General features: G+C 51.1%; 1 protein-coding gene across 9 annotated transcripts in view; it reads right to left on the bottom strand.

Annotated features, from left to right (window-relative positions):
* Positions 1 to 2,731: 2,731 nt before the first annotated feature.
* Positions 2,732 to 27,558, bottom strand: part of ACACA (acetyl-CoA carboxylase alpha) — a 255,754-nt gene continuing 230,927 nt past the window's right edge. For all 9 annotated transcript variants that reach the window (XM_074342606.1, XM_074342604.1, XM_074342609.1 and 6 more), the window contains 5 exons: positions 26,993 to 27,105; positions 13,913 to 14,067; positions 13,075 to 13,245; positions 6,518 to 6,654; positions 2,732 to 4,969 (listed from right to left, as the gene is read on the bottom strand). In XM_074342606.1, the coding sequence (XP_074198707.1) occupies positions 4,846 to 4,969; positions 6,518 to 6,654; positions 13,075 to 13,245; positions 13,913 to 14,067; positions 26,993 to 27,105 (700 nt within the window). In that variant the 3' untranslated portion in view covers positions 2,732 to 4,845. The remainder of the gene's footprint in view (positions 4,970 to 6,517; positions 6,655 to 13,074; positions 13,246 to 13,912; positions 14,068 to 26,992; positions 27,106 to 27,558) is intronic.

Genomic DNA, 27,558 nt, shown 5'->3' with positions numbered 1-27,558 from the left:
CTCTCCTTCCGGCATTCCCATTACACACCAGCTGTTACACCTGATGTTGTTTGTGTGGGTCTCTGAGCCTCTGTTCATTTTTCATTCTTTCTCCTTGTTCTCCACGTTGGCTAATTTTGCTCTGTAAGTTCACAGATTCTTTCTTCTGCCTTCCTGAATCTACTATTTAGTCCCTCTACTTAATTTTTCATGTGTTATTGTACTTTACAACTCCAGAATTTCTTTTATTTGTATTGCAGTACAATATACATAGCACAGACTTTTACCGTTTTAACAGGTTTTAAGTGCACAGTTCAGGAGCATTGAGTACACTCACTCTGTTATGCAGCGATCACCACTGCCCATCTCCAGAACTTTCTCACATCCCAAATTGAAGCCCTGCACCCATGAAACAGTAACTCCCTATTTCCCCCCGACCCCCGGCACCTGGGAACCACCGTGCTACTGTCTGTCTCTGTGAATTTGACAATTCTGGGTACTTCATGTAAGTGGAATCCACACAGTACTTCCCATTTTGTATCTGGCATGATGTCTTCAAGGGTGAAGGCTCTCTTCTAGGCTGCAGACGCCTTGCTGTATCCTCACCTGGCTATGAAAGTCCTGGCTAGCACGGGCAAGAATGCTCTGTTAGCTTTTTGCTAACCCAGGGCCCGGACCCCTGATCCTTTCTGCTCACTCCCGAGGGCCAGTCACAGAATCAGAACGTTTGGGATCAGGCCCATCGTTCAGCCCCCTTTGAGCTATCATCCTTCTCATCTCCTGACCGTTCCTAATGGGCTGAGCCCCCGGCGGGTCCCAAGTCCTCTCAGAGCTGAGGCTGCGTAATCACTGTAACCAGCCCGCCCCTCCACCAGTCACAGGGAACCGCAGGTTTTGGAAGATGTTGCTCACTGAAATACTGCATTTATGAAGATGTCCTGTTCCTATCATTTATTATGATTAAGAGCTTTCGGGCAGCATGCGGTAGCCAGTACCACTTCCTGGGTAGGTAAACCTCGTAGTTATCAGAATGGTATGGTGAGCCTTTGTCACCTGACCGAGGCACACGTGAGATTTCTGGAGTACTGAAAATAGCTGATCAGTCGCCCATCACTCTCTCCGTATTTCCTGGACTTAGATGCTGGGCGGCCCCTCCTGCTCAGGGCCATAGACACATGGAGCTGAGCTTGGAGCCAGGTTTCTTGGTGCCCAAGACTGTGCTCTTTTCACTCAAGTAGACTGATTTCTAAACCTTTATACCCAGTCTTCCCCCAGACCATCAAAGGTGTTTCACTGTCTCCAGGCACGTTCCTCCCCCTGATGACTGCTGTGCTCATAGCCAGCACTCCTAGGCTCTCCTGAATAGCTTTGCAACTGTTGGTGCCTGGCTGGGGATATCTGCCTTACTCTCCCGGCTGGAAGCCTCTCTGCGCAGGGGCTTCAGCCCCTAATTGTCTGCACCACTCGCCTGGCCTTTAGCACTTCCTGCCTCACCAGGTGGATCAGGGCAGGCCTGGGTGTCACTTTTCTTGTGCCCAAACCGAGGAGCCAGCACTTGAGTGAAGGTTCACCTCCAGCTCAGCACCTCTGCAGGCCTCTCACCACAGCCTGGCGCTGAGCCTCGCACGCCGGAAGGCGTGCGGGAAGGGTCCTCCCTGTGACGGTCACTAGGCACCGGCATTTGTCACTGTGTGCTTGCTTTTCAGTTGTGGAAAGACAGGTGGGCCCAGGACTGGATCACAGAACACTTGCTGTTCCATCTTTTCCTTATTACCCCAAAGCGATACCAATGCTGTTCTACATTTTCTTCTATTAAAAAGACTGAGGAAGGAAATGTCACTCCCCAACAGAAGGAAGCACTGTACACATCAGACGAGTTCCCAGAGGCAGCAGTGGAGTGTTCCCCGTTCACGTGGCTGACCTTCCTGAGAACGTCCCATAGGTTTACCCACCCAGCTTAAAGTTCGCGCTTCGGGTCTGGCTCTCGTCTCCTGCTCCGGGAGGGCGGACGCAGGCCCGGGGCCTCCGTGCCGACCAGCGCTCCCAGCAGCGGCTGGAGGCAGAGAGCGGCAGCTTCCCCGGATCCCGACTCTCTCTTCTTACTCCCCTTTGTAAAACATCTAGTTTAGAGTAATTCAAACTGATAAATATTTTTTAAATTAACAATTTATTTCATTTTTGAAAAAGCCACTCTTTGCTACATTATACATCCTAAAAGGAGACGGACGTAGCATGGAGCGGAGCAGTCAGTGAAGGCCAGTGCCCACCCCCCTCCCCGCCCTCTCCTGTGGCCTTTCTCTGCAAGCGTTATTCCTGCTTCAACCTCGTGGATTCATAGAAACTGAGGCAGAGGGTTGAAGGCACACTGCGTGAGTTTCCTGCCCCTGGTGCCTTTCTGTGCCCAAAATTAGTGTTCAAAAGCCATGGAGTAGCTAAATTATTCAGAGAATCTAAAACCTCTCTATAAAAGGAGCTGGAGGTGATCTCTGAAAATGGTTTGCCATTCACTTGATGCAGAAAACGCCGCAAACCATGCAAACCAAGAGGTTCAAGACCCATGAAACGGCCCAGGCCATCAAGGGCACGGGGATCCGAAAAGCCGCCCAGGCTCATTCGCAGAAGCACCGGGCGGCATCCTGTCCTGACAGTGGTCCTGCTGTCGGCAGGCGCAGGGCTCGCCCTGCTAAGCTCCCCTGCCCAGAGTGGAACCAGAATGAGGCGCTGGGCGTGGGCTGGAATGACACACAGCGACTCTTCTACAAATGTGGAGGTTTATTTCAACAAAACGTGAAAAGAGTACATTTGACAGAAGCTCCTTGCTCGTCAGGCTATGCGTCCATCGAATTCTCAGTGAGACAAGTGAAGGCTGCTGTGTGAACGGGGCTGAACAGGCGACATGGCCACCTCTGCTCAGGCAAGCCTTGGGCGATGCCTCATTCGCCCTCCTCCCGCCTCAGGAGCCCCGCGTGGGTGACGGGCCGTGGGAGCGGCGGGCCGTGGCGCCCACGGCGCTTCCTGACGTCCCCCCGGGAAAGAGCCCCTGTGCAGGGTGAGCCCTGAAGTCGGGCGCTCTGGGGGTGGGGGCTGAGCATCACTGAGTTCCAGAGAGGAAACCTCGTCATTTAATGTGTCATAATTTGGTCAGGGAGGGGGCGGGGAGGTAAACAGGTGTAACCCCCCCTTTCTCTGAAGAGATGCCAGGGCAGCACAGGCCTGCACACCACCTGTGGGTGTGTGTGTGGAATCTGACTTGCTGTAGAACAGGGTCGAGGAATAACCTGGTCAAAGGCGACTCCCGTTCCTACTGGGTAGGCAAATGCCAGCACAGAGGATGTTCTCCCCGGACTGAAAATTGTTCCCCACCTCTTCCCGCCTTTCTTAGCTGGGGCACCCACCCCGAGCCCCGGGGCAGCCTGCCCGAGGCTCCGAGCTCCTGGAGGCGAATCCAGCCACAGTGCCCGCCTGCACACACAGCTCCTGGAGGAGGGGAGCGGAGCTCCTCCTTGTACGTGGACTGTAGAGTTAAGGCTCAAAACCGTAGTGTGCGCGGAAATCTTCGTACCGCTGCTTCCCTGACGTCTTACTGATTTCCTCCGTGGCTGTCAGTGACACGTGCAATTAGCTGCACGGTGGGAACCGGAGGCTACACCAGCCCTGATCACCTGCCACTCTTGCTTCAGGAAATCAGGGGGAATCAGTAAGCTCTTTCCGTCACCTGTGAGGAGGCCCCTGCTGCTGGCTGGAGACGGACCCGGGAGCCTGGAAGACAGCAGCACCATGACGCGTCGTGGAGACTCTGAAGGTCACACGGGTTCTGTGTTCCCCGGGAGCCTCCCCACAGCGGGAAGGCCGTGGAGGGGGGGGCCAGCTGCGCCTGCTGCCTGCGTGCGCTCAAGGAGCTAGACCCACAGCAGGTAGGAGCGTCAGAAGGGGGGCCCCAGAAACACGGGTGATGGCTCTGTAGGCACCGTTAACCGCTCGTGACCACTGCGCCAGGCTTCATGGTAACAACCTTCCAAGTCCTAAGAAGAGGCTCTCCGGGCCACTCTCCTTGTGGCATGAGTCGCTACTTTCCATCGGGGACGGGAAGGGCAGCTCCCCAGCTCCCCCTCTGCCACCTCGGGCTGCGGCGACACGCAGGGTAGTGGGAGGTCATCCGTCCCTGCAGTTCTGAGAGAGCTGAGCCCAAGGTCGGGGCCCATAAGTCAACAACAGTAGTGACTTGGTCTCTGCTTTCTCTGCTCCTTGGATCATGGCTCTGCCCTCATCTTTGAGTTCCGAGGAGCCTGCAGATTTCACGCTCTAATTTCCTTCATAAGCAGTACCTTGGGTGCCTAGTGTACGGGCTGAGCGCAGGGTAAAGAAGCAGCAGACCCGAGGCTCCCTGCTCTCCCCGCACCCGGCGTGGACCCGCGGCCTCGGCCCCAGCCCTCCTCTGCTGCCGGTGGCTGCAGGCTCACGGGGCCAGGGGCAAGCTAGGGCTGCTGATAGCCTGGCAACCACTCCCACCTCCCGGGGCTGGGCCCCAGGGCTGTCCGGGCAGGAGGCAGCCCTGCTTTGTGCAGTAAGACCTCACGGTACGTGTCTGTACCCTTCATTGCCTTCTCAGGTCCTGGGCAGGGAGAGAGGACCGCAGTCACAGCCAGGGTAATAAATACTGAACGGGTGGGTGTGTGACCGGCGGGCTGGACCGGGGGCTTTGTGACCCCCACATCCTATGTCGTGTGTAACCTGAAAACATCCGAGGGGAAGCGAAATGCCACTGATTCCCGTGCCTGTGCCTTCTTGTTGCAGTGGTTTCAGTTGTAAAAGGCCACTCTAGCCCTGGTCTCTGGAGGCAGGGCGCGGGTGGGCAGGAAGCTCTCCCTACGTTGAAGGGGAGTCCATCGTGGAGAGGATCCGTACGACTTCCGCTCGCTGAGTGGGTGAGATGTGCTGGGTCATGTGGACGATGGAATCCATGGCAACCTCTGGATTGGCCTGTACCAAGCTGGAGAGAAGATTGGGGACAGTGAAGACAGGGGAGAGGCAGCAGTGCCCAGATCTGGGCAGCTTCAGAACCGCCCCAGAAACCCCCCCAGGCTCCCCTGCAGACACTTCGGTCCCTGCCCCACTGATTTGTTTTCCTACATGAAAAGTGTCCCCAGCAGCAAGGTAGGTACCAGATGAACCCAAAACGTTTTCCTGTGTCAGAAAGTGAGGAAGTACCTCAAAAAAACAAAACCCAAAACCGATGGGGCACGTCGCAAATACAGTGGAACCAGCATGACAGTGCTCCCGCTGGCTAAATCTGGGACATTTGGGCATCAAAATAATGAATTACAAATCATTGGAAAAAACAGACATTCATTGTCTACACCAACAACGTATATACTATAAGCGGGGGAGGAGGGCGGGCTTCTGCTTGCAGTAGAATGGGGCGGCGAAAGGTGACTGCGGAGGTCGTGCTGGAGTTGGAACGTTGTCATTCTGCAACCACACCATCAAGACTGGATCAGGCAAGACTCAGCCCTGCACGCTAAATCTGAGCGGAACTTCTGACGAGGACCAGGAATCTGCATGGCCTCAAAGCGCCTCCACAGACTTTTTAGGGCCAAGGGGGAAAGTCAGGAATCACACAGTGGAGAAGGTGAGTAACAGCATGATCAGGAGGGACAGATGACGTGTGTCTCCGGCAGTGGTACCCTGTGAAGGTCACGTCATCGCAAACGTACTAGTCTGCGTGCAAATGCATCGCCTGAATCTCATCATGAGGAGACGTCATACAAACTCACAACAGACCATGGTCTACAAATGGTGATTTAGATAAAAGGTATCAATGTTCAGTTTGCAAAAATTAACCGTTTTACTGTGGTTATGTAACAGCATATCCCTATTAAGCAAAGGCACACTTAAGTATTTGGGGGTAAAGGGCCATGACAGGCTGGGACGTGTGTAACATACCCTTAAATGGGTCAGAAAAAAATCTATAGATAGGGAAGAGCACACTCACAAACGACGCAGCAAATGGGGTAAAATGTAAACCCCAGGCATCTCTGGGTACAGATTTGTTCTCTGTACCGTTTTAAGTTCTGCAATTTTTCTGTAAGTGAAATGTTTCCAAATAAAAAGTTTAAAAAAAAGTTGCCAGCAGCATCCACCACCCGGCCTATGGAGAAGACTGAAGACGCTAAACACAGTTAAATGCTCAGCTCGGGGAGGGGAGAAGGTGGTTTCCCAGGAAACTACAGTGCAGTCAGCTGTCCTCACAGAGCCGTTGTCCGGGTTGAGCATGTTTGGTGCTAACAGCTGGGCACAGGGAACTAAGCCAACATGGAGCTGAGATTACTGAGTGCCCCTGGGGACCAGCCGCTGAGGGACGTGTGCTTCGGGGCTCTGTTCTTATCTGCGGGTCAACCACAGCATCTCAAACGGAGGGCGACCCCAAAGACCTGAAGGCATCGTCATCTCACCATCTGTTCTTAAGCCTCTCACCCCGAGAAGCAGGCCCCACCTCTCCGGAGGAGCCCGGTGCCCTGCCCCGCCCCCGGGGTCTCACCTGCGGATCTGCTTGAGGACGTAGTCCCTGCTGATGTACTTGATGTTCTCCTCTATCACTGAGCGAACCCCGTCTTCCTCCATCAGCTGCTTCTCCAGCCACTCCACCAGATCCTTATTATTGTCCCAGACATAGGCCTGCAGACAGATGGCGCAGGTCAGACACCCCGGACACCCTAATTAGTCAGCATCTGGAGAGTTCATCGCAAACAGAGGCTTTGCTCAGCGTAAAAAGGTTCGCGGGTCTCCATTACTGTTGGCTTTGAAGGAGGAAGAGGAGACAGGCCTTGAGCCAGGAGCCGTCCTCATCCTCCCTGTCCTGCTTCTGATGTAAGATGCACACTCGAAGCATCCGCCCGGGCCGCCCTGGGGCATCAGTGCTCGCCCCGACGCGGGTCCTGGACCACAGAGGCTAAGGGGGTTTAGTCACCTGACTGATTGCTCAGGAAAGTGCTGATTTGAGAGGGAAAGGCTGTTTACTTGGTGTTTCTAAAATGAAATGTGTGCTGCTTTGAGGAACTGAGACACATTATCTAAATGGGAGTCACCAGTCCCAGCAGGCGCAGCGGACGAGCAGCCCGGTCAGGGCGGTCTCCTGCTGCAGAGCCCGCGGCCTTCCGACAAGGCCAGAGGGGGACGGAGTTGAGGGAAGTCCTGGAGCCAGGGCAGAGCCACCAGGTCAGAAACCTAGACCCCGGTTTGCTTTCTGTTAGTTTTCAAAAGGGTCAAGCCGTCCATCACTGCGAGAGTCTCAACAAACCACCTCTCACCTCCTTTTTTCAAGATCATTTAGCTGAGCATTTCCCAGGTAGTTGACTCCATGATAATTCCGGAGTGTGTTAGAAACCTAATAGCCTTCTCCTGGCTCTCTTCTCCTCTCATTTTCTTTACAAATCATTTAGGAATCGTTTTGTTAATGGTTTCCGGAAAACCAAGTACCGCCATTAGGGCTCATTCATATTTATGTCATTTTGTTTGGGTAATTAAACACAAAGCTCGTCATTTAAAGGTGCGCTATCCTCCTCTGTTATCGCTAACTGAGTCAAAGTCAGAATGACAATGAGGTTGGCGCTGTAATTTAATAGGTGGGTGCGTTGGGGAGCTCTCAGGAGGTGGCTCAGGAAACCTAGATGCTTGGCTCGGGCTCCAGGGCCTGCAAAGCGCGGTGGAAGGTCCTCGCCACGCCCGCAGGGTGGCGGCCGTCTCCTAAGGGCCTATTTCGGCCTTTAAGGATGGTGGTTTCCTTTCCGACTCTCACATCCCCATCTCTAACCCTCTAACCGGGCTGGCGAGTTCGCTGTGGCTGGTGACTCATTACATGTCATGTGACTGACGTCCCCATTTCTAACAGTTCTTAAGGAGTCCTTCACAGTTGAAGGATTAAGGAGCCCCAGGATTAAGGATAAGCAATGCGCCTTTTCTCTAGTTCCTTTTCTGGTCCCAGATTTGCCCATCTCTGTTTGTGATCACGGATAAAAAGTTGAGCAATCCCAGTCATGGTGGTGGGGCCAAGTGTGGACCTGAGTGAGCCTGCCCACCTCTCTGTGCCTGGGGCAGGGCTGTTAGCATCTCTGAGGCTGAACGGCAGAGAAGCGTTTTGTTCTGAGAAAAAGGAGGTACCACATCGGTCTCCACCGACCCGGGGTGGTGGCGGCACTTTGCCTGCAGTGTGGTTGTCTTACCTCCCGCGCGCTGGCTCCTGCACCCCCCACGTGGATGGATGCGTGGACCCCTAACCACCGCACCTGAACACCGATATTTCCATCTCCATCACTGGTGATTTAGACTTCCCTACCTGCCCTGACTTATGAGGACTTGGCAGGAGGAAAAAATAAAACAATGCATGCTTCCTGGGTTTCAGAATGGAAAAAACCCTAGATTTACCCAAGAATCCCAAAGCCTTTAGTTTAGGAGAATATTTAATACTCTTATTAATCATTTTTAATCCGTTTGCTTTTAATTAAGAAACAGCATGATGCTTTCCTATCAACATATGCCAGGGAGCAGATTAATTGTGGCTTAAGATAACTCTCCTGATTGGTGTAATATGTTAGCTCACGAGATGCCTGCTTCTAACGAGGCTCAGACACCGCACTGGAAAGCCAGCTACCCTCCAGAGAAAACTCTTCTGCCTTCCCCTCCTGCAGCCGCAGAATATGCTAGGTGTTTAAACATTAAAAAAGTTTCCAGACAGAATTAAAGCAACACATTCCAAGTTTTTGAAAATACAGGTCCCTTATATGAAAGATTTGCACTCGAAATACAAGTAGATGACAACCACCAAGTCAAACCCTGATCAAGTTTCTCTTTTTAGGTTTTAAATGGAGGTGCTGGAGACTGAGCCCAGGACCTCGTGCATAACTAAGCAGGGGCTCTGCCGCTGGGCTGTGGGTACAGCTCCCAGCAGGCTTTGATCACAGCACAGAGTACGTGAAGGCAAAGGGGGTCTCAGCCCTTGTCAACATCACTTTAAGCAAGAGTGAGCAAATGCAGGCACCCACAGTGCCCCAGGCTTCTGGAACAGACCTGGGAGAGTCCACAGTTCCTCGTCTGCCGTCTTGGAACACAGCTGCAGACTCATCGCTCCAGCCATCCAGAAGGACGGGCCAACCCTATGCTGTTACTTCCCTCCTTAAAATGATCAAAATGTGGCTGATTCGTCCCACCGTGGATTTGTGGCACGTGTGAAATGCCGGCTGCTAACTTCACGACAGGCCTGGGCCCACACCTGTCTGCTCTCATCTCAATCAGAACATTTTAATACCAACAAAATATCAATGATTAAGCCTCACAACAATGGCCTTACAGTAAATGTTCAGCAGACACTTTATCCCTGTCTGCATCTGTGGGTAAGTATCTCTGGCACTACTCAGCTCACTAATTGTATGTAGTGATTAGTCTATCTTACAAAATCTAAATGACCCGTTTGGAAAGTTTCATTTCTAACGTACTGAATTGCTGTTAGCCCTCCTTGCTCAGTGGTACAGCAGGACCTGGGCGTGTGACCAGGGCACAGTCTGATGGATGTGAGCCCTGATTACCATGCCCTGTAGATAACTTACCTCATGAGCTGCCTGGAGATGCCTCAGCAGAGTGATTGCCTCTGAGGCTCTGGGGTACAACAGCAAGGAGCCGTGGGGCTGGACCCCATCTCCTGAGAGCCCCCGCAGCCTCAGCCCCCGGCCCCCCCAGGGCCAAGCAATTCTTCCCAGGTTCTGCCTCACCTCCTCCCTCCTTGGCCCCACATCAAACATTTGGTGCATGAGACTTGTCCGTGGGCAGCTTGGGGACAGTGGAAATCAAACGGCCCTATCAGTCGTGCTTCTTTCTCTCACATCCTCACCGGGGCCTCCAATGCCCACTCATCTCATTTGAAGTCCAGAGTAAAGGGAGCTACCTGGACAGCCAGAAGGTACTGTGGCATCCTAGACTGCGGACAAACAGCATGCCGAATCGAAGAACACTGACTGAGAAGCCACCAGGCGCGTGGCTCCCACCAAGACCACTGTCAGTTACACTCTTAAACTCTCAGGCCACCTTCTAACACGCTGTGCTGAGGGAGGAGTAGGAGGAAGCTGGCATATTTCAAGTGTCAGCTGAGTGCCAGACGTGATGCTCAACACTCATGTCATTTAAAGCGCACTGAGCCTTGTGAAATAAACATCATCCCTATTTTACACACGAGGAATGGGAGGCTTAAGTATGTCCAAGCCAGTAAATGGCAACGCTGGGATCCAAAAAGTGTGAGATTCCAAAGACCACATTCTTCTCCATGCTCCACACACAGTTCTCATCTCAATTTCTACCACTGGGGCCTGGGGGTAAAAATCAGACTGGAAAATCACACACCTAAAGCTCTGGATCTGAGAATCGAGAAAGGAAATGTGGCCATGAAACAGATGTGCGCCTCGTCCTTACAACCCAGTGCAACTCTCTGCTCTCGCTACTTTCTTGGGGAGCAGTGGGGATGCCCTCTCCTGCCTGCAGGGAAACCATGAAACCTACTCGTTCCCACAACAGGACTGTCCCTGTGGATTCCAACAGAATCCCATAACTCACGGTAACAAATTCATCTACGGGACACAAGAGAATCACACTGCTCAGTTACGTAACATCACACTGTCTTCAAATCTTCTGTTCCAGAATCTTTTTCAAGATTAAGAGTTTTAAGAAATTCTCTATGAAAACACACACACACACACAGCATGGCTAATAGATGCCCATCATGAAGGGTCTTGCCCTGCCAGTAACCACAGGAAGGATCAGAGGGCCACTTCTTGGGGTAAAGCTGGGGTCTAGACCGAGCAGTCTTTGCCCTGGAGAGACACAGCGCACAGTATCCATCCCTGTTTGAAGAACTGAGAAAAGCTGATGGTTTTGAGGTTTTCAGCCCTTTCCAACACCAAGCAGACCCCCACCCCGGCCCCTCAGAGGCAGCACACGGCTTTCGAACACTCCCACGCTTTCTTCTTTCAAGGGCGCCGCAGATTTCATCACCTGCCCACAGGAAAACTGGGTTCTGCTGAGCCCGCAGAATCTGGAAGGTTTCAAAGCCACATCGTGGGATAACCTGCCCTTCCCCTTCTCCTGTGCTCCTGGACTGAGCACTCGGGAACGCTCCCTCCTGTGGATGGTGGCAGGGGAGACAGCTCAGTTCTTGGACACACCTGGGTCCTCAGGCCTCTTCTCCCGAGCTGCGGGGCCGGGCTGTCTCCTGCACTTGATTTCCAGCCCGGAGTCTGTGCACACAGACAACTGCTCTCTCTGTGGCTAAGAGATGGCGATGACACACTGTCTCTCCAGACACTGTCCCCGGGGGGCAGGACGCGAAGGAGCGACCGAAGGGCTGTACGCACTGGCTCCCTCCTCATCCCCGTGCCCACTGAGGCTGCGCACGTCCATTAGTGACTAATGTGCGAGGAGGGCGGCGCGGGCCTCTCCTGGCCACACGCGCACACTCCATTTACCTAGCCGGCCGCTCCTAACTGGAGAACAACCTCTTATTTTACACTTGCGTGACTTTCAATGCCAACTTCCACTAGAAGCTGCCAGTGGCCACTGACAAAATTGTCTCACTCAATTATGATGCCACAGACTGACCTTAACCTGAACCAAATGTCGCAGAAGGCTGTGCTCCCCCGCTGCACATCTGAAATATTTATCCAAAGCAGCTCTCTGGTCATAAAGAAATGGGTAGGTTCAAAACAGGTGAATCTTAGAAGCATCCGACTCACTGACTTTAAAACTGACGGCAAACCTGGGAGTTCCTTCCTGCGAACAGTGAGCAGAGCCTTCAGACAGTGCTTCCCTGGGGAGGCTGGAGCACCCCCGTCCAGCCTCCATCAATTCTCTGGCCCAGCAGTCACCAGATGTTTTTGATCACACAGCTCACAGGGAAAGAGACAAGTATATTTCCAGCACATACTACCAATATTCTGATGAAACGTATCTATGAGGTGTATGACTTACTTTTAATCCAGATGCTAACTACTAATAAAGGTTGATTTCCTTCTTTTTCTTAGTAAAAATAAATAGAAATAAAAGTTCCAACTTTTTCTTCCCATCCTGCCACAGACTGTCTTGTGCAGAAGCAAATGCTGGTGCCAGGCTGTCCTGGCCTCAGAACCCTCCATCCCCGGCCCTGGGGCACATGGGCACGAGACTACCCTGAGGAGATGCCAGATTTGTAATTCCCTGCAGGGAGGGGGGATGTCTGCTTCCAGCTGGGATCTGAAGTCAGAGCACCTGCAGCTGGATCACCGCCACCTCCTAGGAGGCCTTTCGCTCCTGCCCTCAGCTCCCCCTCCACACGGCCCCAGAGCAATCTTCCTGCAACACAAGTCACAGCACAGCTCTCTGCTGCTTCAAGTTCTCAGTGGCTTCCCACAGACAAAGAGGGCAGACGGAGTCCGAACCCCTCCGCAGGCTTCCACGGCCCCGCCCTCCCGGCCATCCTGGAGGGCCGGCGCTGCCTCGGGTGCGCAGTGCTCTTGCTATCAGGCCTCAGAACGAGCTGTTCCTTCTGCCTGGAACATTCCTCCTGTCTCCCAATCTAACCTTTTCCTCTGGTTCGCCCCTGCTTTGTTCTTAAGTCTTTGAGACGTTACTTCTAGAAGTCTTCCCAGACTCTGCTCTCCCTCCCCACAGAGCGGGTCAGGCGCCCCTTCTCTATGCTCTGCGATGTCCTGGGTTTGCTGTGTCTGACATCGGCCTTGTTGTACGTGACCTCTTGACAAATGTCTCCCCCTTGAGGGTGAGCTCTTGGGGGACAGGAGCAACGCCTGCCCCTCTCAAGGCCACATCACCCAGGCCTGGGCAGTGACTGGCATAAAGTAAGTATTCAAAACGGTTTGCTGGGTGACTGAGCTGCTAAAAGCACCCTACTACCTCATCTAACGAGCCCTCACGACATATTACTGCTGGCAGGGGACACAGGTCAGGCCCACATGCTTCCTTCCCCTCCCGGGACCCCAGGATTCTTAAGACATCAAGCCTTGCAGGGCTGGGTGGGGTGGGGGTGAGGAGCAGAGCACGAAGGCTCCTCCGGCGCCCACCTACCTTCACTGTCCCTTCCACCTCCACGAACCAGCGCCTCAGCATGGCCTGGATCTGGCCATCGGTCAGCTCGGGGTTGGCATTGTGGATTTTCTTCTTGACCAGGTCCTCCAGCAAGAGACGCCTCAGCCGCCAGTAGAAGAAGGTACGGGAGGTTTTCCAATCCAGGATGTCCTACACACAGAAAAGAATCAGCTTTGTCGCCCCAGCCCAGCACCTAGTCCAGAGCAAACTCCACGGTCACAAAACCCCACTCCAATGAGCCCCTCGGAGATGCAAGAGCTGGTCACGAGCTCCCAGCACCTGCAGGGGTCTCCCCAGTTCAGAGCTGCAGCCCCCACGCCCTGCAGGCCGCAGCACTGCACAGGGACGGGCTAATGCTAGGCCCACACACGGCCGAGGTGATCTGGGGTGGGGGCTGTGAACTCTCAGATAACCAGGGAGTGAGGGATTGGTTTTGGGCGGATGGCTCAGACAACTTGCACGCAGGTCAAATGTGAACTGGCTGCTGCTGGAACCTTGACATTGAAATAATCCACACCCTGAGGACCACCTGGGCAGCTGTCCCCAGTGGAGCCCAGGGGACTCAGTTTCCCACCAATAAAATGGAGCTTGCCTCCCAGGGAGTCCCTGCTACTGAAATCATAAACCGTTCTAGGATGATAATGGATACAGAAAAACGGGAAAGTCTCTCCAAAAGACTTGAACATGGTCTGATCCACACATGCTGTTTTAATGCAGCCCTAACCGCTCGCTGCGTGTGTGCCCGTGTGCACGAGGCAGACACACGCCGGTCGCGGGTCTCTGACAAGTCAGGAGCAGTGGCAACCCCTGTACTTACGTTAATGACACCCTTCTCCTGCAGCCGGCCTGGTGTGTCGTGCAAGTCAGCGAACTGCACGGCTACCTGGTGGTAAATGGGAATGAGGAATTCCTCCCGCTCCTTCAGCTTGCTCTCCAGCTCCTTCCGCTCAGCCGCGCTCAGCTCTGGGGTGCCTGCAATGAAAGAAACCGCCATGTTCGGGGGAGGCCAGGGATCTCTGTGGCCTGGTTCTCTGATGCCTTCACCACCTCTCAGCTAAGTAACTGGACCCTGCCGGATGCTAGACCTGTCCTTACCTTGCTCACATGTCCTCCTTTCCCTGGAGGTGACAACTCTGAAAGTAACCAAGGGGGGCCCTCTTCCCAGGCCACTTCCCGAGCAGGTGCAAACCACCGCCTGGAGGCCTGGGCCTCTCATCATCTCACTGACCAACAGCAGACCCCTCGTCCCCACGGAGGGCCCCAGGCCACGCCCTGCTGGCCAGCACTAGAGCAGCTGCACTACTCTGAGTGTGGGACACGCTGGGGGAGCATCCTCTATGCCTCTGAACACAGACCAGCAGCCCTTCTTTCCCTGCGTCCACACTAGCCACCTGCCCAACTTGGTAAGGACCCAGTGACTCCTCAAGTTGCAAGCAGCTTTACTTCACGGCTTTGATCTCAGGCTGGAATACTCCTAACCAGACGTCAGTAGAATCCAACCTGATTAGAGCCAGAAGCACGTGGCTCACACCAGCTCAGTGGGTTAACCAGCCGCCTAGCCTCCTGCCTGCGCTGCTAATGCCAGAGCCAAGCCCTGACCACAGCAACAAAGACATCCTAGTTCCTGGGCTAAAAGAAGAGGAGGAGGGAAAAAGAAAGGCAGTCCACAAACCTCATCTGGATCACCAAGCTTACAAGCACGTGGTCCCCTCACTCAATAGATAGGAGACTCCGGAGCACATTATAACAAGGAGCCCCTGCCCGACCCCCCGTCAGCAGAGTCCCCGCAGAGGCGCTGCCACGCCGAGCTTTTCTTCCTAACTACTCCCAGAATAGCACCTGTAGTCAACACCGAAAATTCAGGAAGGAGGAGTCAGCCGAGCTGAAGGAGCAGTAGGTGACAGCCCCTGGTGTTGGGGACAAGCTGAGGTGCTCTGTCACCAAGGCTGACAAGTAAATACACGCCCACAGGTGACGGGATGCAGAAGAGGAAGGTCTGTTTCAGGCCCGTCTGTCGGGGACGGGCCTTGCTTTTTATGCGTCCATGAATCACACGCCACAAACAGCCTTGGGCTGCGGAGTGAGCCGTAAGTATTACACATAAACACATGTTCATAGAGCAGGGATGTAACTCCAGTACCTAGTTTCATTTTTATGAGGGTTTTGGACCCAACTCCACTTTTTTTTTTTTTAAACCCATCACTACTTTGAAATTGTGATGAAGACTGGGGAAGGCTATCTTTTTTGGGCTCTCATGCAGAGGGCCATCACTGACCTACCACTGGGCGCCCCTGACACCTCAGCAGCCTTCCTTCCAAACCAGGGGAACAGCATGACGACCGCGGGCCCCACTGTGGGATGAGAGGGAGGCCCCCACTCCAGCTGGAACTGCCCGGAGAGTTCCTGGGAGGAGGGCTGGCTGGTTTCTTCTGACATGAGACTGTCTCAGGTAAAACACCCCTGAGAGGGAAGCAAACATTTTTCCTCCTCAAGTAAAAAGAAACAAGACTCCTTGGGGAAATGGTTGATTCCAGGGCTGAGGCAGCAAAGAGCTAAGATGAACCCGGAACATTTTGTCACAAAAAGCAAGGAAACACTCAAAAAATGATTGGGACATGTTGTAAGGACACAGGAGCCAGTCTGAAGGTGTTCCAACTGGCTAAATCTGGGACAATTTGAGTACCAGATAGAATATTTATAGAATAAAATAAGAACCTGTGAGTCCACCCTGACATAAATAATTAAACGAGGGAGAAGGGAGAGCGCTCCTTCGCCCCAGACTAACAGCTAATAGACACAGAAGGAAAGATGGAATTAGAAAGCCACCATTACACAGCCATCACAGTGACTGATCTGCCAAGAGTTATCAATAAAACTAGTGAGTGAAAGTTCGATGAGGAACAGGATATTCACACGGTCCCATGCACATTACTTCCTGGGTACAAAGGGGAAGTCGGCAGCTTGACAGTGGATTAACCTAGTAAACAAGACCTTAAAACGTAATCAGAGTTAACTAGCACCAAGAACAGGCCAGGCTGACACCATGTGCCCCCGACATGATGTCCTGACAAGGCTGTAACGTCACGCCTGCCATATTCCTGCCAAAAGTGCGTAATCTGAATCTAACCACGGGGAAATAGAACGCAAACCCAAACTGAGAAACATGCTACCAAAAGTGGCCAGTGCTCTTTAAAAACCGTCAAGATCATGAAAGACGAAGAAAGGCCAAAGAACTAGTCCAGATTAGAGGAGATTAAAACTACCTGACAACATGTGGCCTGAGGCTAGATCTCAGATCTGAAACCCTGCCCCCCGCCAAAGAAAAAGCTATTAAGGACCTTACTGGGACAACTGGTAAAACTTCAATATGAATCATGGATTAGACAGTAGTGTTGTATCAATGCTATAGTTCCTGATTTTAATAAATGTACTGTGCTTATGTAAGAGAAACATGCACTGAGTATTTATGGATAAAGGAGGGTGAAGTCTACGGATTACACTCAGACGGTTCAAAGAAAACATGTGTGGAGAGAGTGAGCGGGGAGCACATGGAGACAGTAAAGCCTGTGGAACATGACGTCAGGAGGAGGTGGATCTGAGAAAAGGGCATCAGAAGTTCCTTGTACTATTCGTATAGCTTCTCCTGTAAAATTATATGAAGTTGAAGTTTAAACAATAAGCAAAACCTAAAAAAAACCCAAAAAGTTTATCCTGGCTCCCCAGCGCATATAATCAGGAACCAAAGGTAATGCTGAGAAGGCACTGAGCACTGTTCTGAGGGCTTTATATCTAGTGACTCATTTAATCCTCACAACAATCTTATGAGGTTGGTAATCCTGTTACCCTCATCTGACAGCCAGGGAAGCTGAGGCACTGAGAATTCACGGGACTCGCCAAGGTCACAGAGCTAGAAAGGGGCGGGGCTGGGGCCCGGGCGCAGCACCGTGGCTCCAGAAGCCTTTGAGCCTCTGCTCGCTCCTCACTTACTCTTACAAGTGCTTTGGCAGGAGCATCCCTTTAATTTCAGAAAAGGCTAGATGATGATGGCAGACTCCTGCCTGATAAGGTAGGAGTCCCATCTCAGCTCCACCCCTCAACTAGACCTAGGCGACGTCCCCAGTAATACCCATTCTGCGGGTCAGATGCGAGTCTCCAGGCAGGCCTGAGACCGGAGGGCAGCTGCTCCTGTTACAGGCATGCCTAAGGAATACCATAATGCTAAAAAATGCCAAGGCAGGTACAAAAGTGACATCAGAGATCACCGATCACAGACCACCATGAGAAATATAGTAACAGTGAAAAAGTTTGAAAGTGTAAGCAAAACAAAACAAAAAATAACGAGGCAAACCTGTATTAGATTTGTTATGGTGACGTCAAGCAACGCTACCCAGCAGCACTGCGTGCTGCGGAGAAATCATTCGAGAAAGGAGGAGTAAGCCAACTTCACTCCTGTCTTAGTTTAGGAAACTGCCGCAGCCACGCACCACCCTGATCAGTCAGCAGCCACCAGCACAGAGGCAAGACCCTCCGCCAGCAAAAAGATGATGATTTGCTGAAGGCTGAGATGATGATGGGTAACATTTTTTAGTACTGAAGTATTTTTGAGTTAGGGTGTGTACATTGTTTTTTCAGACATAATGCTACTGCACAGTTAAAAGACTACAGTATAGCACACTGCAGTAATGTAGTTACGTAAATGTAACTTTTCTATGCACTGGAAAACCAAAAATCCTCATGTGCCTGGCTCTCCTGCGATAGTCACGTTGTTGTGGTGGTCTGGAGCGGGACTCGCAGTACCTCTGAGGTGCTCTGAGATGAGCAGGTAAAATCACAGCCCTGCTGGGGGCCAAGGGATGGCAGGACCAGGAGTGTCGCTGAGTAGGGACCTCCAGACCCTCACAGCATCCTCCCTCTGGGTCAGCAACATCTACACATGTCTGTGCCCCACATATATCACACACCACTCACTGAGCATGTCCTAGGTGCCAGGCACTGCACTCCGCGCCTGCAGGATCACACAGCCCATAAGTCACGATGCACAACTCAGACCCTGGTCTGGTCGGCTGTTAACACTGCTGCCAAGCTGATACTTCAACGTCACTGAACGCTTTCCAAGCTGCTTCACATACCTCACCCTGGTCCTCATGGTAACCCCAACTCACAGGTACCTGTTTTACAAGTGAGAAAACCGAGGTTCTGAAATGTAAAAGTGACTTGTTCAGTGGCACCCAGATCTTAAGAAGCAAAGTCAGGGTTTACACTTGGGTCCAGCTGTCTGTGAAGCCTGTGTTCTTCCACATTAAATGGTACTGAGAGTGGCCAAGCAGGTGTCCTGGCAGTGGCCACAGAAGGGCAGTTAGCTGGAGAGTTTGGTTCACTGTGTTAGGAAGAGCTGAGCGCGCGGCTCAGCAGTGGGTGCAGAGGGGAGGACCTCTGCGCTCGGGAACAGCGCATTCTGGGAACAAGGACTTGGCTTTACCCAGTTGGAGGGACAGAGGAGGCTAGTTCCTGGAACAACGAAGGTCTCACCCACCCAATCAAGCTATTCTAGAGCTTTGAAAGAATCAACGAAATAAACACCTCAAATGCTCTGGTCTTCCCGAGACTAGGAGGGTCACAGAGCATCCCCAAAGCCCCTCTGTTTGATTCCTTCAGTGGTGCCTCTGGCTGCAGTTCAAGACCCACCTCAAAAGAGCCTCAAAGCAAGGAAACGACACAAGTAGAGAATGTGTGTATTTTTACATTCACGTGAGAAAGCCGAAGATTCGTGTGCCATGTTTTAAGGGCGTAAGGGTGGGGGGCAGAGAATGTTTTCTCAATTTTATTTTCTGAAAATAAAAGGCTGCTCCTAAGCTAGTTACACCTTGTGTAGCATACCGAGGGCCCCTCTCCTTGTACAGCAAAGCAGCCAGCCCCAGTAATGATTTAGGGGAGATTAACAAATATGTCAATGTCTATTTTCTGCTTAATTTAAAAGCGGTGTCTATAAAGATTTTTGACTTCTGAACTCTGTTCTCCTGAAAGAAAGAAGGTAAGAATGAGGAGGGGGATAAAGAGTGATTATCCCATCATTGATCGTTTGTCAGGAGCATTTCTTATTCACTGGACTATTGTAAAAAGCTAAGCTCTCGATCAATCCTGTAAGCTCCCTGTACAATTAAATATCTTGGAATGGTTTTCTTTCTTTTCTAGCCAGATTGCAGGGCCTCAGGGTTTTTAGGAAAGCAAGCCAGGCTCTGTGTGTGTGTGTGTGTGTGTGTGTGTGTGCGCGCGCGCGCGCGCGTGTGTGTGCGTGTGTGTATTTAAGAATATGCTACAGAGAGGAAAGTCATTCTTTTCTAGAATCCTACTCTAGGAAAAGTTGAAATGGGAAAAGAGGTAGGTTATCCCCATCCCTTCCTTTCCCCCCAAAACAACCCCATGAAATCCTAAAAACCCAACCTTATAATGAAAAATGTTTAATGTATAAGGCTGAATGTGGAGGGCGGGAGGGTAGGAGTGCAGCTCAGTGCTTGGCACGTACGAGTGCCCCCATTAAGGGGTAAAAATAAAAAAGTTTTTTTAACTTAACAACAACAACAAAAAAGAGTTAAATGCCATACGAGGCACTACTAGTCTGATCAAATGAGAGCTAATGAGACAGGAAGGAAGGGGCAGGACACAGCCATTAAAAGACTCACCCAGCAATTAGCACCAAGATGGCAGAAAAGTCTACTCCCAGTAGACCCGCAGGCCCAGGATGGCGGGAGATTCGACCTCCAGTGACCTCGAGCATCAGGAAGACACTAATGTACCAGCATGGCGCCTGACATGCCCACAGGTGCCGTGACAGCTCCCAGGCTGACGTGAAAGGCCAGAGAGGGTGGCGGCCCGGCTCCGGGAATCTCCATCCCTTCCCCAGTGCAGTGGGGCCAATCCTCCCACTCGTTAGCAGATAAAAACCAGCTACACTGCGCCTCATGCCTCCTCTCTCTCTTGTCTTCTGAGAGGCCCGCGCTGTCGGTGGAGTATGTGTCTACCTCTGCTTTAACCACCCCCATGCCTCTCACCTCTCCGCCCTCCTGAGACGGCCTACACTCGGTCTATGGAGTGTGCAGCTCTCTGAATAAACCTACTGTTTCTCAGCTGTGGCTCACTCTTGAATTCTTTCCTGCGCGAAGCCAAGGACCCTCACTTGGTGGGGTGCATCCCAGGGACTCAGCCAAGACCTGGGACACAGCCCTCCTCTCACGCCCCCACATTTTTTCCTTTATCACTAGCATTATTGAAACGTTACTATATGCTGGTGCTGTTTAAGTACTTTTTATCTCATTAAATCCTTGCCACAACCCTAAAAGGTCACTGAGATCTTACAGATGGGGAAACTGAGGCACAAAAGAGTGAAGTAATTTGTCCAAGACCACAAAGCTAGGAAATGGCAGAGCTGAGATGTGGGCGTGGCAGTCTGGCTTCAGAGTCCATGCTTTTTAAACAAGTTAACCTGACCTGCAAGTGTCCACAGGACAGCAGCCTGTCGGGTGTTCCCGGAGCCAGCATATAAGGCAAAGCCACGTCTCTCCCCCATGGGGTCAAAGCTGAAGAGAAGCTTCTAGGAGACAGCTGGTTTCTGCAGCAGGAGGTGTTTTCACCTGGCCACGACGCTGGGGGTGGGGGGAGCAGGAGGCAGCCAGCCTTACCCTGGGGATGAGCAGGCTACCCGTATGGAGTAGGATTTGGGGGGAGGTGGGAGGCCTTCAAAACTCAGAATAAAGACCGGAATGGTTGGCTAAAAATCTCTGCTCAGCCAAAGGCACTAGGTGACCCTGCAGAAATCTCTTTCCTTTTCTGAGCTATTTCTCATTCATGTAACGACAGTCCTGATCTGGCGAACAGGAAAAATGTTTTATAAAAGAATGTGATATTAAAGTGTGTGCTGTTTTAATTCTTAATTGTTTTTTAAAGTTATACCAAGAAGCCTGTGTAAATTTAAACCCAATTTTAACTTTTATGGGCCTTCCTCCTCTGAAGAAGGCAATGTGCTTTGACTGGTTAAATACTTAGGGTGCTTAAAAAAAGGGCTAGCTCACCCTCCCCACTAAGCTCCTGAATATCTCAGATGTGAGAACACACACCCACTCCTCAACCGGGAGATTGAAAAATCAGCATAAAAAAGACTGAAATCTTGTTAAGATTCAGAAGTACAAACTTAAGTAGCTGTTTCAAAGATCTATGTAATCACATTTTCTAAAGAAATTTCTCTATAAAGACAGTTAAGATAGGGTGGGAAAAAAAAAATAAACCCCTGCAAAACTATTTCTGTATCCATAACAGGTGTGCCTTTCTTTACACAAAAACATTCTTGAAAAACTGCGTAAATCAGATCCTGTTTTAAATGCCTTAAGGGAGCTATTTAGAAGGAACCCTGTAGTGAATCCCTTGGTAAAGCAAATAATCCTTTGGTAATAGGAATAATTTCTCCCAATGTATCTAGTTTTTTTTTTTTAAATCCCATTTTCATATATCTGCTTTCCTTCAAAGGGGGCCATACCTACCTAAATACAACTGTATTTGCATATTGATTTTAACAGCAGTCCTCTCAAGGGATGTTTAACCCTAAGGTTCCTTGCAATGGTGTTAGTGCTCTACTGTTCATATTTTTAAAAATCATTATAGTAAGTCCAGAGACTTCCAAATGAGAATAAAAAAGTCTATTACTCCCCCTGCAGCCTCGTCCCCCGTGCCCCAGGCAAACATCCCACCCCAAAGGGTCAGGAAACAGCGCGGATTTCTCTGAATTCTAGTAGCAATGAGCCTGGCGGTTCATACTATTTTCTTTCCCTAAGTTGCTCTCCCTAAGTCTGGCAGGTGGAGGGACGGGGATCTGGGTGAGCTGGGGCCAGGTGGGGAGGAGGGTCTTTCTGTCCGCTGTGTTCTGACGACAGCTTCAGACAGGCAGGAGCTTGGGCTCAGTCTAACAAGATGGCGCCCCCAGTCCCTCCAGCCTGATGGACCCGCGACACTCCTTCCGGAAGAGGCAAGCCCAGATGCTTCTCTAAATACAATCAGGTTAAGAGATCACACCAAAAGGACGCCTTCTCCATCCCACAAAATGTTGTCACTGTTGGGCCAACTGAAGTCAAAGTTCAATGACCCCCATTCCTGGGCTAAAGTACATTGTTTACGGGAAGTGTTTCCTCTAGCAAACTAACAGCCCCAGGTAACGCACAGGCTGGCTGGTTTCAGCCCACCTTACCAGAATCAGAAAGCCCTCCGCCCTTCATGGACCCTAAACCTCTTACCTCACCTGCAACCCATAAGAGACTTGCACACACACCGATCAGGCACTGTGTGACCCTGACCTTATAAAAGGCCCCAACAGCCGGCCCTCGGTGCTCACAGGGGCACCCCCACCTGTGTGCCTGCTGTTGTCTATGGCAGTGTATCCAACAGACTCCTTTTCTATTCTCATACTTTATCTCTGGTAAATTCTTTTACCAATCAAGTCACCATGTCACAGTCCAGCTGCCCCACTGTGCACATTAACAGTCACTATTGCACTAAACTGTATCAAGCCGAAGAGCTTCTGAATCAGTGTGATGAGGTGGGTGTAAGCTGCTGCTAATTTAAGGGAGGAGGCATGGCCCACAACCTCTACCGTCAGGACAGAAAACCTTATGTTGTTTCTCAGTTGCCTGTTGTCTCAGCGCCCAGTGCCTGGGTGGCCACGGAGCCAGGAAGACGCTCCAGATACAACAGGGGAGAAGGCCAGAGGCCCCTCCCCAGGCACGGGTGTTAGGCCCTCTTTCCCATCCTCAACTTTCCCAGTAAGGACAAAATATGTATTAAAAAGTACGAAATACTGCTTTCTGCCTCAAACAAGCAACTCTGGCTCTTTTCAGCTTACAGCATCTTGAAGATGGACACAAGAGATGGAAAAGCACTCTACACAACTCAGATGCTTTGATCACCTCTGTCAGAAAAGCAGCTCAACCCCTGAGTCCCCTCCTCAACCCAAGGAAGTGTCCATTTCCTGTCATCCTAGGGACTAAAAAGAAGGCTTGGGAGGGAGGCATTCCTGAGGATTTTCACAGACAGATGTATTCTCACCCACACTCCCTCTGCACCAGGGTCCCACAGGCCGCAAGGCCCCCTGGGCACTGGGTGGCCTGGAACGGCCAGGCAAGTGCTCACCAGTGCTGCCCAGGCTGTCGCTCATAGGGCAGGCTCTGTCTGTGTGGGCACAGCCCGGATGCTGCGTGGCAGGCTGCCCGGCTGTCTGGGAACAGGGCCGCCACTGAGATGTGTGTCTGGGGCAGAAAGAAGCTCCTTCACCTGGGTACTCTTTGTACACTGAGGGAGAGGGGCAGTGGGGTGCTTACAGTGGCATCCCACCTCGGCTGGACAGTTCTCTCTCTGCCTAAATGGATTTGTCATTTCCCTCTGAACACAAGGGGAGGGTGGGGACCCGGAGAGGGCCTCAGGTAGCGGCACACAGGAGGCCAGGCTGGGAAAGCCGTCCCGCTCCACAGCCACTCTCTCTGCTCCTGGAGGTAGAAGATGTCACAGAGACACAGGGAGGCCTCGGAGGGCTGCGCTCTATTTCCAGAGAAGGAATTTAATTTCCTCAAGGCAACCAGAATGGTAGGGCATTTTCCTCCCTGCACTGACTCTCCCAAGGCCTGGTTCTGAGAACCCAGGGTCAGAGCTGGCCCAGCAATGCAGGACTCTGGTGTCTGGGCTGACACCACGTTTCCTGCTGGGGTAATTCTTCCCTTTGCCTTTATCAGGACGCAATCTACGTACAATTTTCATACTCCGCTGTAATCACAGAACTGCAAACTAGTAATTCACCTCCTTCTTACCCAAACTAACTATATAAAATGACAAAAGGTCATTAAAAAAAAATACAAATCCTGAAATGAAGTTGGCTGTTCAGAAATGAACTGTTATTCATTACCCTTAGAGAATAAACAGTATTTACATTTTGGAGCACAACCATTTGTGCACTGGTTTGTCTGAGTGCCCTGACGGCAGGCTCCCCAGTGCAGAGGCCGATCTGGGGAGAGACGGCGGCACAAGGTAACACCCACTCCTACAGGCTTCTCCTAAGTCCCGTGTCTCTCAGTGGAGTCGGCTTCACATCACAAACAGAAAGCACTCCTGTTTGAAGAGCTCTTGTTTAATTTTGACCAGGCTCCATATTAAGCCGAGGTAAAACCAGAGGACATCCTGAGAAAAGCAGAGCACAGGGAACCAGAATTCCCTTCTGGGCTCCAAAGTACATTTACTCTGTATCTTGGATGACTTATTTAACTCCTCCTTTGCTTCAATCTCCCAGTCTGGAAAATGAGGTCATTTTCACTGACTTTGGGAAAAGGCATTTTGGCAGTCTGGTTCTGAGCATTGAGAAAGGAGCCAAAAGCCAGGGTGAACCCTAAAGGAGCCGGGTGCACAGGTGTCCCATCACACCCCTGCTCATCTGTTGCCACGGATACGCCTGGACATGAGCGGTCTCCCTGGAAGACCATGAATGCCCAAGAGACAAGGCCACTTCTTCCGTTTCCTTCGTATTTCCCTCCCTGTACCCCTCACTCCCGAAGTGGGCCTCAGCCACAGAGAACGCTCAGCTCCAAACGTGGCCATCTGCGTCTTCTGATGGTTAGGATGGAAAGGAAATGATGCCGACCCCCTTGTTTGAAAAATGCGTCTCAGATTCAGAGCAAACGCACATTCATCTGGTCCTCACGCTGGCATTGTCCCCAGGGCGTTGTCCCCACTTTCTAGATGAAGGTGTGTTGGCCAAGTTAAATGGCTTACCCAAACCTGCAAGCAACACACCCAAGGCTTGGGCGTGGTCGTTTTTACTCCAGATCCACTGCTCGTGTCCCTGACTGCCCAGGGTCAGAGCCGGCCTCACATTTAGCCGACTACGGATTCCTTCTCTAGTGCCTCTTTGGTCAAGGTTAAATAAATATGGTTTTCTTCAATGTGGATAGGAAATTGATAATGAGATGATTTGTAACAAATGACTAAACGGCCGTCACTTGGGCATCCCCTCCCTTGCCCCTTCCTGGGCTTCCTGGGTGAAGGTGGGAGCGACGTGGATTTTCTTCAAGGGGAAGCAGCTTCGCCACACACCCCTCACCACCCAGGCGTTCTGCAAACCCATGCCAGAGAGGATCCCCCTTCCTACCACCCAGTTACTCCGAAGGGATGATAACAGCCATTGGGGGGTTAAAAAGAGGCAGTGAACCCCCAGTTAATGAGTAGGAATTCAGCAGGCAGTGTAAGATAAATGGAGCTCTCTCTGCTTCTGCTGGAGTCAGCATGAACTGCGGCCCTGCGGCTTGTTTGTGGCAAATGGAGTGCGCGAAATATCAAAGGGCAGTGATCCAGAAGAAGACCGACTTTGACAAATTTTAAATTGGCCAGAAAGAAAACCAGCAAAAAAGAAAAAAAGAAAGAAAAAAAAGGAAAGAAAAAAAGGAAAAAAAAAAAAAAAAAAGAAAAGTATGCAATTTGCTGTGTCCTGCAATTGTGGTGCTTCTGTCTTTGTGGAGAATTAGTGGTAAAAACAGTAGCGATTGCTGGATACTGGGAGCAATTATGAGCCATCTAAGTGAGATGCTTATCAGTGGCTGAAGCATTTAGAGCTCTCTCTGTGTACAGTCGTGAGTAACCTGCTCTTGAGCTGCAGTTACTTTAATTAAAGTGTATGGGGTTGGTCAGAAGTAATTATCCTGTTTGCAGAAGAAAGAGGAGGAAAAAAAAAAAACCCACCACCTCAACAATTCAGGGTGGCAATAGATTTTAGAAGCAACTTTGCCAATTTCTTGTTGTGTGTGTGCCTTTCCCACAAAACAATCAGGCAGCGGTGGGTTCGAGTTACTGGTGGTTGTTTCCTAATGGCAAACACTGGGACAAAAACAGGGTTCATGGTGACCCAAGCCACACTGTGTCTGCCAGCATGTGTGGTCTCTAGAGTGAGGGAGGCAAACACTCAGGAGTTTTTGTGTCTCTAGAGCGTGAGGATGTAAAGGGTTCACAAATGGTACTTTACTAATTAAATCACTCTTCGGAACACAAATGAGCTGGCATCTCTTTTTTTATGCCTTCATTCACTGAGTTTCACTACATTTTAAAGACAATCTCTCTGTTCCTTCGGAAAAACCAAACCAAACCAACAAACAAAAGAACCTCAAGCTATTATCTTTCCTAACATAGCAAGGAGCTAAATGGGAGACCTGGGCAGACAATCAGCATTTAAAAAGGATTTGACACAGGGCTCCCGTGGTTTAGTCCAATGTTCAAATCGCAAGCCTCCTCCAAGAGCTCCCACAACAAATGAGCAGCGCAGGAATGGCTGGAAGCACCAAGCGTGAGTGCTCCAGGGTGGCTGCTGCCTGGCCTGTCTGGAAGCACACAGTGCACAGTCTTCACTTCCATTCCTCCAGCTCAGGATGGCCCCAGAACGCCACCGAGGCAGGGCTCTGGCTTTCCCACCCCATGACACTGACTCTCACACCCCTCAGAAAGGAGGCGGGCTCATCCAAGGAGACAAGCAGAAACAGGGTATTTAAGCCTAGCATGTTCTCCCCCGATCAGCCTGCCCTCAACAGCCACTTCCAGCTAATCATTCTTTACAAGGACATCCACAAGCCAGAAAGATGGGCTGTTTGAACTGTAAGGGAATATCAGAAGAAAAATCAGGTGACTTTTGGTTTTTCAGGGCCCACTTTCCCTCCTATTACACACACTGTTATATTCTACCAGGGTTCTTACCATATAGAGGACAGTAAATAAAGATTATCATGAATTTGATCAAATGCTTCAGTGCCTCCTCCCCTGGCCTATGAATGCACTCATTACAAATCAGCTGAACGGCTCATTGATTTGCCAGGAGAACGGGCAGACATACCCAATCGCTCAGCCAAGTGGATGTAGACGGGGTCCACCCGACGCATGGTCTTCACCAGATCCTTTCTGCGGAATTTGATTTCTACTGTCCCTTCTGGCTCCAGAACTGACCCCCTGGATCAGAGGGAAAGAAAGGGGAACAAAACAAAACAGAAACAGAGGCACTTTAAAGGAAGGAGACAACAGAATGAGGCCAGTTACAATCTGTGGACCAGGAAATAGCTTCATAATGGTTTTGCCCACCCACGGTTCACATAAGTAACCCCAGGGAGAGCCGCAGGCACCAGAGAAGAGTCTAAGTGGGGTATGAGAAAACCCTGGCAAAAAAGCAATGAAAATGATTCTCATTACTACACGAGCCTACATCCATCTCAAAGGGAGAACAATACAGATCCCATCACCTATAGCTCATAAGAGTAACAGGAATCACATTTTCCAGAAAAAAAAAAAAAAAAAAGATGGTGTAGGCACAGTGACAGGAGAACCACCTCCATCACTCAGGTGGACGATGCGGGGTGAGCGCCAGTCAGTCCTACACAGGACGTCAGCCTGCTGGTGGCACTGAGA

This window comes from Camelus bactrianus, chromosome 16 (genome assembly GCF_048773025.1).
Source record: "Camelus bactrianus isolate YW-2024 breed Bactrian camel chromosome 16, ASM4877302v1, whole genome shotgun sequence".
Lineage (NCBI taxonomy): Eukaryota > Metazoa > Chordata > Mammalia > Artiodactyla > Camelidae > Camelus > Camelus bactrianus.
Note: the sequence above shows the minus strand (reverse complement) of the source record. Positions and strands in the feature narration are given on the sequence as shown.